This window comes from Mycetomoellerius zeteki, unplaced genomic scaffold, assembly GCF_001594055.1.
Source record: "Mycetomoellerius zeteki isolate Tzet28-1 unplaced genomic scaffold, Tzet1.0 scaffold1077, whole genome shotgun sequence".
NCBI lineage: Eukaryota > Metazoa > Arthropoda > Insecta > Hymenoptera > Formicidae > Mycetomoellerius > Mycetomoellerius zeteki.
This window is the reverse complement of record NW_017255993.1, coordinates 1-12,545: the sequence shown is the minus strand read 5'-3', so window position 1 is coordinate 12,545 and position 12,545 is coordinate 1. Positions and strand designations below refer to the sequence as shown.

The 12,545-nt window shown below is 32.8% G+C and overlaps 2 protein-coding genes across 3 annotated transcripts; both read right to left on the bottom strand.

Annotated features, from left to right (window-relative positions):
* Window positions 1–724: 724 nt before the first annotated feature.
* On the bottom strand, window positions 725–5,991 carry LOC108725210 (protein KIAA0556). The gene is made up of 14 exons (XM_018452083.1): window positions 5,473–5,991; window positions 5,247–5,366; window positions 4,734–5,152; window positions 3,801–4,150; window positions 3,503–3,640; window positions 3,169–3,312; window positions 2,906–3,062; window positions 2,518–2,780; window positions 2,199–2,388; window positions 1,898–2,059; window positions 1,557–1,696; window positions 1,381–1,482; window positions 1,180–1,286; window positions 725–1,092 (listed from the first exon to the last, which is right to left on the bottom strand). The coding sequence occupies exons 1-14, from the start codon at window positions 5,562–5,564 to the stop codon at window positions 987–989; spliced, it is 2,490 nt and encodes an 829-aa protein (XP_018307585.1). The 5' UTR covers window positions 5,565–5,991; the 3' UTR covers window positions 725–986.
* Window positions 5,992–7,625: 1,634 nt separating this feature from the next.
* On the bottom strand, window positions 7,626–11,852 carry LOC108725198 (monocyte to macrophage differentiation factor 2). 2 transcript variants are annotated; one of them, XM_018452072.1, is made up of 5 exons: window positions 10,133–10,449; window positions 8,937–9,182; window positions 8,579–8,831; window positions 8,144–8,397; window positions 7,626–8,003 (listed from the first exon to the last, which is right to left on the bottom strand). In XM_018452072.1, exons 2-5 carry the CDS (start codon window positions 9,170–9,172, stop codon window positions 7,973–7,975), a joined length of 774 nt encoding a protein of 257 aa, XP_018307574.1. In that variant the 5' UTR covers window positions 9,173–9,182; window positions 10,133–10,449; the 3' UTR covers window positions 7,626–7,972. The 2 variants fall into 2 exon arrangements, with proteins under 2 accessions (XP_018307574.1, XP_018307566.1); XM_018452064.1 differs by lacking the exon at window positions 10,133–10,449 and adding an exon at window positions 11,114–11,852 and having other exon boundaries at window positions 7,628–8,003.
* Between the last annotated feature and the right edge of the window lie 693 nt (window positions 11,853–12,545).

Here is a 12,545-nt window from a genome sequence, read left to right as displayed (position 1 = left end):
CGAACCGGGTCAGAATGCAAGAACCAACCAACTACAGTCGAGCATTCCCCTGTTACGGTCGAATTACAGGGAAATGATCGACTGTAGTTGGTTGGTTCTTGCATTCTGACCCGGTTCGAACCCTCGATGGAAACTAGGCCACTGTTAGCGAGCGGTCGTGCTTCTGGATGTATATTGAGGATGGACCTATATTGGTCGCGTTCAGCATTGTTGAGTCGGCGGACCGCGACCATTGAGCAGGTTAGTGGCTACGTTTACATCGTGCATTTAGGCCGCGGCCTATACTATACAATAAATGTCTTTGTTTATCCTGTATATTAAACAAAGACACCTATCGTATAGGTCGCGGACTAAGCACACGGTGTAAACGTAGCCAGTGTAGTGTGAAGAGAGAGTTGTACCATTTAATTGTGTTTGCATCCGTGTTGTTTTCTGCATTTTCTGCATTATATGCATATTCTGCGCATAAAATGCATAATATTTCCTAGTCACGCATAATACCCTGGAAGCTTATTACGGTTTTTGTGACGAAGTGAAAATTACAAAAATGATCAAATTCACTAGATGTTAACCAATGAAGTTATAAATATTCTAGTAAATTCAATTACTTTTATAATTTTCACTTCGTCACAAGGAACCGTAATAAGCTCCCTGCAATCAAGTAGAACCAAAATGGCAGATAGGAATACCTATACATATCTAGTGCCTTAATATTACTGGCTGTATATAGTCAACATTTTACTGTGTGAAATAAATTCACTCTTTCGCCTACACGTGGTTTCTTATCTTATTCTTTCAGTTACAATCGATAATTCATATTCTGCGATAAAATAGTGGTATAGTTATAAGATTCATCCTATATGTGTGTGTTGTTAATTATATTTAAATGGGACACTAATTGAAGATGAAAGTCTTGTCTCAATACTCTATAAGTATAAAAATATAAATACAATTTTAATATGTATTAAATATCTATAGCGTTACGATTATTTAAATTGTAAAGATGTATGCGGACGAAGGGATGGATCCGGTAATGAATTAGTGCCTGAGGTATTTCTTCGTAAGTTTAAAAGAGGACCCTCTTGCTCTGAACTACAATTTGTATGATATATATAAATATAGCAAATATTTTCGTGTTTTTGTCATTTGTTAGCAAATAACATTGCTTTTGTGACTTACCGGTTTACCAAATTCTCATTGCTGTTTTCCTTTACAAACGTTACCAATCCGTATGAATTATGTTTATCCAATGTCCCATTGTAAACTAGCAAGTCATCTACTAATATCTACAATATAAATACAAATATTGTTTTAATACAATTTGAACAAATTAGAGAATTATCATAGTGATACTTGTGTAATGAAATTGATTTCTCTTACTGCAAATTCTTTAACTCTCCTTTGTGAGGTTTTGCCATAATTCCAGATTTTGATCATTGATACCATAATAGGATGATAAAATATTAAATACACGCGATTTGTCTGAGAAACGCATCGGAAATATTAAATAGGAATTAATTGATTAGTATTATTTTGTACGATTCGTTTTCGCTTACTTGTCCAGGAAGTATAGGAGCCAGCCAGGCATGTCGTCCATCTCGAGTATCATTTATCCCATCAATAAGTTTGTCCGGTGTACGAATGTCGTTGTCTATTCCTTCTATTATGTTGACACTTTCAGGAAATGCGGCTACATCTAGCAAGAGATGATCAGCATTAACAGCAGGATTGATGATAAACATCAAATACTTATAAATACAAATTATAATTAGAAATTCTCTTTTCTTTTTCTTCCGTGTTCAATTTTTTGTTTTTCTCCTTTAGAAAAGAATAAGAGATTGCATAAAATTAAATTTGTAATTAAATCTCAGTTTTGCTGAACATAAACTGAACGTACTATCTGAAATTAATTTGATTTCTTTTCCATAATTATCATATAGTTGTATTCCATTGAGGCCCACGTAGTAAGAGTCTCCCCATGTAGAAAAAATTATTATTTGATAAACGAATCCGCGCGGCATCGACGGAGCTTCGTAGTTGGAATCGAAAGACTCAAGTTCTAAAAAGTTATGTGTGATGCACGATAGGATATTTTTTTATGACTATATATATAGATATATATATATATATATATATGCACGCACACTTATTCTATCTTGCCTGCTTTACACGCCATCTCTGAATGACATGACATATACCTTCGAGCGATTTTGTAATTGGATCGATGATTTGATTCGAAGATTGTTCTTGATTAGGTGGATTAAGGAAACTAATTTCTTGGACAAAATCATAATGACAAGATCCCGGCGCGCGTCTCAATAGGAAGCCATCAGAATAATTCTCGTCATGCAACTGCTTACTGTCTAATTTAATTATTAACTGTTTCACCTGTGTAAGAAGATTAGTTGTTGCGATCAGAATTCAGTTTTCTCGTTTATTAAAAAATGCATTTGAATTATTTGCATTCTCTCTCTCTCTCTCTCTCTCTCTCTCTCTCTCTCTCTCTCTCTCTCTTACTCCGCAATAAGACAATTCCAAAGATGCATTGTAATTCCAAATTCGAATTCCTGTCAGGAACACATCTTCATTGAAAGTAACGGTTATCATAATCCTCTTATTTAACACTAAATCCGTTAGCCACATGTAATCCATTTCGGTTGTAACATTGTGCCCGTCAATTAGTCTCATTAAATGCGTATCAGCCACGTTACAATGCAAATTGGCACTTGCTAACGGGACTGCTACACCTTGATCCCCGATTAATTCTATGCCGGTGAGGCCTACAAAAAAAACCCGAAAGAAAGATTCGAATACATGTCGCAGTAGATTATACATTATATAATGCTACAGTTTGACTTGTGTCGATAATTTACGTGATTTACGCTATACCTATACTTATACCTACCAACCAAATGCTGTAAACCCCAATTAGAAAGGATAATTAACTGAATCTCTCGGCAAGATAGAGGGGTAAGAGCGGTATTGTGAATTTTGCTATTGGTATACGCGTTAGGAGAATTTTCAATAGAATCGTCGCTATTATTACGTCTCGCAGAAACAATCTAGGAAGAGATTACCATTATATATCTTATTAACACGTGCGGTGTGTTACATACATATGATATCGTTATTAAATGAAAATATCGATGCAATAATTAGCTCTCTCACTTGGTCATTGGTCATCGTTGCCGTTATTGGGCGAATTATTTCTTTCTCTTCACAATCTGACGTCCTATTATTGAATTCTATGAACGTATTATCATGTTTTGATATCAATTCCAGAATATTTTCGTCCGTCGTAAATAATATAGTCTACATCAGTCAATATTTTTGTGCATTACGTATAAAATTGATTTCATTTGAATTTATTACATTGTGTGTGTGTGTGTGTGTTTTAAGAATAATTAAGCGTAATTAATTTATATTATATGTATAATAGATCACACACACTCTATGTGTCGTTAATGTTTCTATAATAGAAAGCTTTTATAAGACTTCTTACATCTCCAAAAGAATCAAGGCTACCCATATCATCCCCGGAAGCTTTAGCGATTTCTCCGTAAAAAATAATAATATCGTTCAATTTAATAATAACATCTTTGGCTCCTCGAAAGGAATATATTCTGGATTTATTGTAATTCTGAAAGAAGAAAAAAAAGTAATTTCAGTTCAAGTCTATTTTTACACCCGCCGCGGCGCACACGCGCGCTGCACATACTTGTACTTCTATATGTATGTACATATATATAGTTTATAAATAATTTTTTTATGATTGTCGTAAAATAGATGAGAAATCCTACCCATATTCTGATCATTGCTATAGTAATCGTGAATTCAAATATCATGTAAACATAATGATGGTCACCATTTGAATAAGGTGTTAGCCATAAATTTGCATCATCTCTCGTTCGATTAATACCATTAATTAAATTATTTATTGTATAAGGATTATGATCATTGTTCAGTGATTGATTAACGCTTGTCGTATGTGCACGTATCTCTTTTATTCTCGCTGGTTCTCCGGTATTTGAAAAAATTTCAATACCATTGAGGCCTACGTAATGTTTGTCGCCCCAGGTAGAAATAATATCAATGACCAGCGAGTCTCCAGATGGTAGTTCAGGAATAATAAAATTTCTGTATAGTTTATCTAAAAATAATATATAAACTAAATTATATTTAATTCGTATTTGCATATTACAAAGATGCAGAAGAATGCAACAAGTGATTGCCATGCTAGTCATATTACTGTACTGACCGGCCGAAATTTATCGAAATCTTTTAAAGCTTTAATGTAAATCTTGTAAAAAGTAAAGATATTATCCAATATAAAATTTTAAATAATGCAAAAAAAATAAATTGAAAAATAAATGTAAAGTATAATAAAAAATGCGCTATTCAACACAATACTCTCTCATTGAGGATATACCGGCCAGGATATATATCCTACTATCTACTTATTCGTATTAAACAATATTTCATCATTATATGTATATGCTTATGCTAATGAGAATTCCTTTTCTTTAGTGTACAGAAAGAATTATAAGGCGCGAAAGCTCGGCATACAACGCGTTAATATTCTATGTATCTATCACATGTGTAAGATTTTATGTGTAAGCTTTTAACAAGGTGCAGGACATCAACCAGCTGTTCAAAAAAGCTGGAAGAAAATAACAAATGATTTAACAAAATTATTTTTAAATAAAGAGATTTGAAGATTTCTTGATATTGACCAGATAATAATTTCGGATTTCCTTTGTTCTGTGTACTAAATGTGGAATCGTTAAGATAATTGTTATCTGACAAATGTAATCGTGTATCTGCACGATTCAGGACATTTGATATTCGATGTTCAAGGTAAGATTGATCCTCATCGCCAGTTTTATCGTCGCTATAATTTCCGAATGTCAAATACATTCCACCTTTTTCGATCTGTTTTCTTTCCAAATATGCGTCCAAACCATGAAAATCATTCTTCGTATGATGCTTTACATTCACAACGGCAGAACAAGCGCGTGTTCTTCGTTTAACTTGTACTTGTTCGCTCTTTGGTGTATTTGGCAGTGATTTGCTCGTGGGTGTTTGTAATTTAATATTAGCATTGATATAAAGATGGCTTAAGTTTGATTGATAGCTATTAGGTTGATTGTTTCTATAAAAATGTCAAAGCAAAATGTCGCTTTAATGCTATATCATATACTCTTGAAAAAATGAGCTATTACCAAAAAATATACATAGATTCTTACGTATCTTCATCTTCCTTCTTGATGGTGATATTTTTAAAATGACGCTGATCATCGATTAAAACAAATGTTTCCATTTTTAGTGATTTGGCATCATTACTTGTATTAATCTTCTCTACATTGCTGATATAAAGGATAAAAAAAGTGAAAATAAAAAAAAGTGGAAAACGATGTCATATTTATTCTCAAAAAGGTGAAAAGTAATAATGTACGAAATAATGCTACATACTCTGTCATCTCCACCAACCACGATGGCATTTTATGCTCACTGGCCAAGGATGCAGTTTTATTCTCCATCTTATCATACATAACATTATCCATACTTATTTTCTTGTTTCACCACTGATATCGTCGTATACGTCACTTTTATGATAATAATAATGACTCGCCAAACTGAACACACAGGTAATCTACTTATTACTTTATCGAAAAAATGTCAATTGCAATTTTTTTCATTTTTCAAAAACATACACATATTAATTTTCATTATTATACATTGCACATATTTCAGATTGCTCAACTAATTGTTTAAGACCGATGATAATCGGTCAGAAATTCTTATCCATTGTCAGCTCGTTCGATTCTCGTTTTGTTTGCTGCTATCACTATGGAAACTCTTCTGAATAGAATAGACGCGCCCCTATATGCAATTTTATATTATACTAAGTATAATGATTGTATAATACGTGCGCGCGCACAACTGTTACTATTTCTACTATGATAACAGGTCAGGTTTGCTAAGAAGCAATTTTTGATCAATATATAATGTTTTATTTCTAATTAAGTATTACACTCATTGTCAAGAAGTATATATGTATATGTATATATATATATATGTATAATTTTGTCAAGTATATATACATATATATATATCTGAATAACAACAATGTTACATATTACTCCACGATACTTTGGTCCACGAAGTATACAACAACAAAAATAGACAGCGAATAACTTGTAACTGATAATCATTTTGTACTTTGCTCCTTGTGATATCACGGCACATATATACATTACAAATCAATATTCTTACTACATCAAGACTTTCGTAATATTTCACATTGTCAATACTGTACATTTTATATACATACCTACGTACGTACGTGTGTGTGTGCACGCGCGCGAAGTGTTCCCGAGTTAAACTGTCAATCTTAAAAAATGAATTTAAGATCTCAAAACAAATAAAAATTTCCTCTGGAAGTTTACAAACATTTCGTTTAAGAGATATTGATTTCTTAAGTTACACAAGCCCCTTTATTGCCTTATAATAATCAAAATGTAATTAATAAATATTTTGTTCAAAATGATGGCTTCAAACCTAAGAGACAAGCATTGTGTCTCTTCTATCAAAGACAAAATGAATGACGGACATTGTGCGTAATTTCTTCGTATCCATTATCTTCCGTTTTAATGACTGAAGTTCATTAGCGGACACTTGATACACCTTTTTCTTCAGAGAGCAAAACAAAATAAGAGATATTTCGATATTATTCATTCCCATAGTTCGATAACTTCAGAGGTCAATGTCTCTTAAATAAAGCGTTTGTGAGCAAACTTTCAGAGGAAAATTTTGTTCGTTTACATACGTGTGTATGCGTGCGCGCGCGCATGCGTGCGTGCGTGCGTGCGTGCGTGCGTGCGTGCGTGGGATACACACGCTATACGTACGTATACATACAAATATTGTCTATTACTATATATATTAATTTCAATATAATTTCATATAATTGATACACATATATGTATATGGAAGTACAAATTAGATCGTTTCGATATAAACATATCATAATTCAACTGTTACAACAAGTACCATAGTTGTTATATAAACTTATATAATTTCATTCAATTATATATCATACCTAATAATAATACAAATAAGGCCATTGCTCAACATACTATGTTTAAAAAAACACTATAATTTCAGTGAAGTATACTATATAACATTTTTCTTTTTTTTTTTTTTGACTACCTACCAACAAAATGTTAGCGAAACAAGTATGATCCAAATAATACATTCACTTGTTGTTCCTTCAAAAAATGTCAATAATTCATTGGAAATATCCTAAGATAGGACATATGCGAGTTTAATTTAATTTTGGCACAATATATCTGCAAATAGAAAGACAATTCTAACAGAAAGTAAACATATGTATTCAGTCAACTTGATTTCCATTCATCGCTAAGGTAAAACTTGGCATTTATACTTTGTAAAGATTCTAATATAGAAGTTTACTTTTATCAAACTTATATAGTATAAAACAAAATAACGTTTTTCCTAAAAATATTCTATCTGTATTTGGAAAAGTACAGGCATGGTAAAATTTCTTTCTTACTTAATAATTGTTCACGAATGATGTCGAAACATTAAATCTGATACTAAATCGAATATGAATGATACAATATTCGCTATAGATGTATATTCGAACTCGTCATGTAATTAGCAATATAACTGCATTATATTAATATCTGTTAATGTAATATCATATTTTTTGTCTTATTTTTAATATGTAACACATTCATAATATATGAATGAAGTCTTATATGGCCGTCAGGTACTTAAAAATCTTCCTTTTTCTTTTGTTTTAATACATACCATTTAATTCACTATGCTTTTTCATAGCGTTTATTGCGTTTATACATTATATATACACGATTTCTATTTATTGAAAGAGACATTTGAAATAATTACGAGAAGACGTCTAGCCGACCAGCACATACGCAAATCACGATTAAAAAATAAATTTGTTCTTATCAAAAAGTCTGAAAATACACATATATAATATAGGCATAAATTAAAGATATCTCTCTACCGTAAAATATTTACCCTTTATAAAACTGCTACATTTTAGAATATTTAACATTTGGAAGAAACACTGTAGAAAACAGTATATACAACTTACAATTCTATATGAGGCTTTAGTATATTAGATAATTGTGGCATGCTGCCGGCAGATGGTCCAAGAATATTTGTCGAGTCTGTTTCAGGAAATACATGGTTCAGAATCGCGTAATAATGAAATCCAGCCGCTGCAGCTACGAAAAGATGCCAAATTGCGTGCGCGCAAGGTATACGACCATCCGATTTGAAAAATACTAAGCCAAGAACATACATCAGTCCACCCAGTTTCAATTCCGTAATATTGTAATAATTATACTGTAAAAATATTTATCGTAAATTAATCGAGATATTACGAAGATAAAATTATTTTGAATCATATGAAATTATATGGTATATAAAATATATTTTGCTTGAGCAAAGTTTCTCGTGTTCATTCTCTTCTAAAATGAAATTCAAACAATTATGAGCAATCTGAATACAATATTATTTTACTTACAACATTAAGGATCGCGACGCTAGGTCCAATACCCATAACCACATAGAAAATAGTTTCGAGCATCTTGTATCTCTCGTGAAAGATCTGCTGATAGAGGATACCCATTATAGCCATGATCCAGACGACATATCGCATCGCGAACAAAAGCTCATCGTCTGAGAAGTGTTCTATATTTAACCATGGAAAATAACTGGCTGCTATGAAGATGTAAATCATAGCACGATCGCAACGATGCAACGCATCTTTTAGTTGTCTAAAATATTATGCGCGATGAATATTTTGTTCCATCTTACGTGTCTCAAAGAATTAGAAAGAAATAAGAATTAACGGATAAAAAACTATGATTAAATAATTATACCTGTTATGATTGCAATAGTGCACACTGTGGAAGAAAGTCGATACTGCAAAGACAAGGATCAAGGAAGTGCCGTATATGCAAGCTGAAACAAACTGAGCCCATGTTGACGAACGGCGTATAAGTTCGATACCGCCAATTACCGAAGGTACAACCCATATTCCGTGAGTTGCCACATTTGCCATATGTTCGATGGATGTAGGAGTATATGCCTCATTTGTGCATGCTCTTGGATTCATCCACTTTATCCTGCAAGCCAATTCACAATTGCATATTTTGTCCTTTTCTTCCACTTGCTTTCTTAATTGTAAAGTTTACTAAATTAAATTTCATAAAATTGCATTTAAATTATATTGAGAAAAATAATGAGATAAAAAAATAATAGAATTACATATTCTTTTTAATATAATGCAATTATGTTGTACAGTTACAAAGTACTATGAAAGACATCGATAAAATATCGTTAAAATAATGCTCCATAACAATTTGTTTTATCACATTTGTACACAATATATTTGACTGGTCAGCATTAACGCGATAGAAAACTGTTACATGAAAAAACATGCCCAGTTGTTATATAAAATGAAAGATTAGTGAAGATTATATAAAAGGAAATTTAGTCGAGTTCATACAAAGCAGATAATGAAGTTAGGGAATTCTGCAATATTCGTTATAGTATCCTACCATAAATCTAGGTGACAGCGTATATTTTTATTAAATTTAATCCGTGATATCCATCTATGAGTCTGTAAAGAAAGTTTAAATTTTAAATTTTCTTTAGTGACTCTTTAGTGACATGGATGGATACCATGACTGAATTTAACAAAATATAATGCTGTCCCAAGTTACTTGTACTGCCCCAAGTCACCTACATTTGCGATACATTAGATTTAAATATGTAAGTACATAGTATATGTAGTGCAATAATAGATTAAAGGCATAAGAAATTTAAGATTAAATGATTATACTACAATACATTTGTGTGTGTGCATGTGTACATGTGTGTGTGTGTGTATGGGAGGAGAGGGAAGGGGACATAAAGCTTATTTTAAATCTCCTAAGCGTTATTGTCAAAGTACATGCACATTATGGAAAAGCATATAGGTATGCATATTACAATACATATGATATATATATATGTATATGTATGTATATATATATATATATATCTCATTATATCACAACTGTAAGATACTTGCTTGTCAACTACTTTAAGAAGAGGAAAGTGTAATCCACGCTACAGCATAGAATTTCTTTTCATGTGTCCATATCGGTAGAATGGTCCATAAGGTACATTGCTTGAAGATACTTTGATCTTGTATTATCCTACAAGCGGTGCTAGTGCATTCCGTTAAAATTTGTACACTGTCTTAAGGTTTTGCTACATGCATAATCACTTTTGAGCTCAAGTAACACAATGATTGCAAGATTAATAGAAGACTGAATGGAATTGTTTGATTAGATAATACTTAATGTACAATACATACAATTAGATAATATTGAATTGCATCTGATGTTTTTCTTTAACGTATTGTAAAATATAACTTGTTATTTCTTTTTGTAAACGCATCCATCTTATACAGTAATAAAGAATTCAATTCTCAACTAGTATAGCTGTGACAAAACATTTATCAGCTACCGTTTATTAACCGTACTGTAACTGAGACTTGGCAAAACTTAGTAATAAAGTATCGTGCTCACAACTTTGATTAATACTTAATATTACAATAACTACACATCATCTAACCAATTGTCAGATCTCTCATATACAAGATGCCCAATCAATATCTAATATATAACCGATTGTTTGATAATACATTTACTCATCAATTCATGCATGGATATAAATTACTTTGCATATAAATAGATGCTACATGCCAAACGTCCAGCTGAATTCCAAGGATGCAAAAATGCAAAACTATAAAAATAAAGATTAAATCAGAGCAGGATTATCTAAGACATTCTAAGATAATGAGTTAGCAAACATTAGGGAAAATTAAGAGACTTAATTCTTTTATATTGACTCGAGTTAAATTTGAAAAATTATATAGAAATAAACACATATTGACTGTATTTATACAGGCCGCTCGTCAAAATGACATTTTAAAACATTCTCGCATATCTACAAAATTTATTGAATTGCGCAGTCTATAATATAATGATCTGTATTCACATCTTACTCTTTGATCCGTTGCAGTTGCAGGAAATTTTTTATGGGTGCTGTGATGACTTGATGAAGGCAGGTACGGTCCATGACGTTAGATAGATAGTGTAAAATTTCGACTTTGACGGTAGAGTATTTGTCGATCTTTGTTTATCTTGACGGATCAGACCCTCCAATGACGGGTTTCTTATGGATAATGTGATAAATGTGGTTAACGGCGGCGTAACAGCTGCCAAGCAAGCTGCGTCTTCCATCGCATATTGATAGACTTGTAACAATTTACGTTCGACATGGCAAATGGAGGAGCCACGTACCGCGTACCGTACAGTAAGTACCGTACGTGATCGTGTATGTCGATTTGTCTTCTGTTTCGGAACGAATTAGTTTCGTCGCTCAGCTCAGCGTTCAGCCGTTCTGACCGCTGACGAAGAAAGCCACCTGCCACCAAACTAAACACGACAAACACGTCTGACAAGCGACAAGATTAGGCAATACAATACTCAAATACTGATTACTGATAACAATTAACAATATTTAACGACTATTTCAGCTTCGCGAGTTGCATAGTTGCATTGGTTGCATTGGGCGAGCGCGAGCGGCGAGAGCGTGGGCAAACGAGGGCAGAGGCAGGCGAGGCCGGGACGAGGGCGCTTCTTTCCACTAAAGCTGGAAACACAATGGCTGCGTTCGGTTTGCACGCTTACGCTTTAAACGCTTATAAGCATTGCTCACGTTGTTCGCTTTGGCGGTGTAAGCGCTCAGAGATGCGTTCATGACGTAATCCGTGACGTCATACTCGTACTCACAAATGCTTATTTCGGCTGTGTTCCAAAATTGACTGCCAGTACTGAAAATCTATAGTGCACGTAACGTAAACTGTAGCATTTTCAATATTGACAGTAAATTTGGAACACAGCCTCGAGGTAGGGCAGCAAAAACGTGAACACAAATAAGCGCTTGTTGACCAAAATAAACGTGAGCAATGTTCAATCCTAACCCTAATAGATTAGATCTATACACGTTTTTTCATGATTAGAGAAATGTTTAACGAATGTGCTGGATTGGGTGTATATTTTAACGCTCTCGTAATATACTTGTATACGACTTGTCTACAAACGTTTTCCGATTTTGTGCTAATAAAAAAAGGATTTTGTTCACCAACAAGGAATTGGATGCTTAAATTTTCATCAAGAAAATAGGAAAAAGAATTTACTCATACAAAGATGACATCAATTCAGATAAAGTTCCAGTTGATTTAGAAAATGCACATTAGGAATATACACATAATATCTCTAACTCCCGATGAAGTACCACGAAATGGATGCACCTTCGGTGAAAGGTGAAACCACCCATCGAAAATTTAAATAATACAAAAAAGGTAGAAAAATCTAATTTTAACCTTTAGACTGTCGGGAAAAAATAAATATACTGTAAAATTTGGGTAAACA

Excerpts from the sequence above, each read along its gene's own strand:
- LOC108725210 (XM_018452083.1), bottom strand. The coding sequence starts at position 5,564 with ATGGATAATGTTATGTATGATAAGATGGAGAATAAAACTGCATCCTTG. Across the intron at positions 3,063-3,168 it reads CAACGATGACCAATGACCAA|ATTGTTTCTGCGAGACGTAA; the intron begins GTGAGAGAGCTA and ends ATCTCTTCCTAG. Across the intron at positions 1,287-1,380 it reads GGAGAGTTAAAGAATTTGCA|ATATTAGTAGATGACTTGCT; the intron begins GTAAGAGAAATC and ends TTTATATTGTAG.
- LOC108725198 (XM_018452064.1), bottom strand. The coding sequence starts at position 11,187 with ATGGACCGTACCTGCCTTCATCAAGTCATCACAGCACCCATAAAAAAT. Across the intron at positions 8,398-8,578 it reads GCGTCGCGATCCTTAATGTT|TATAATTATTACAATATTAC; the intron begins GTAAGTAAAATA and ends ATATTTTTACAG. Across the intron at positions 8,004-8,143 it reads CTAAAGCCTCATATAGAATT|ACTTTTTGATAAGAACAAAT; the intron begins GTAAGTTGTATA and ends GTGTATTTTCAG.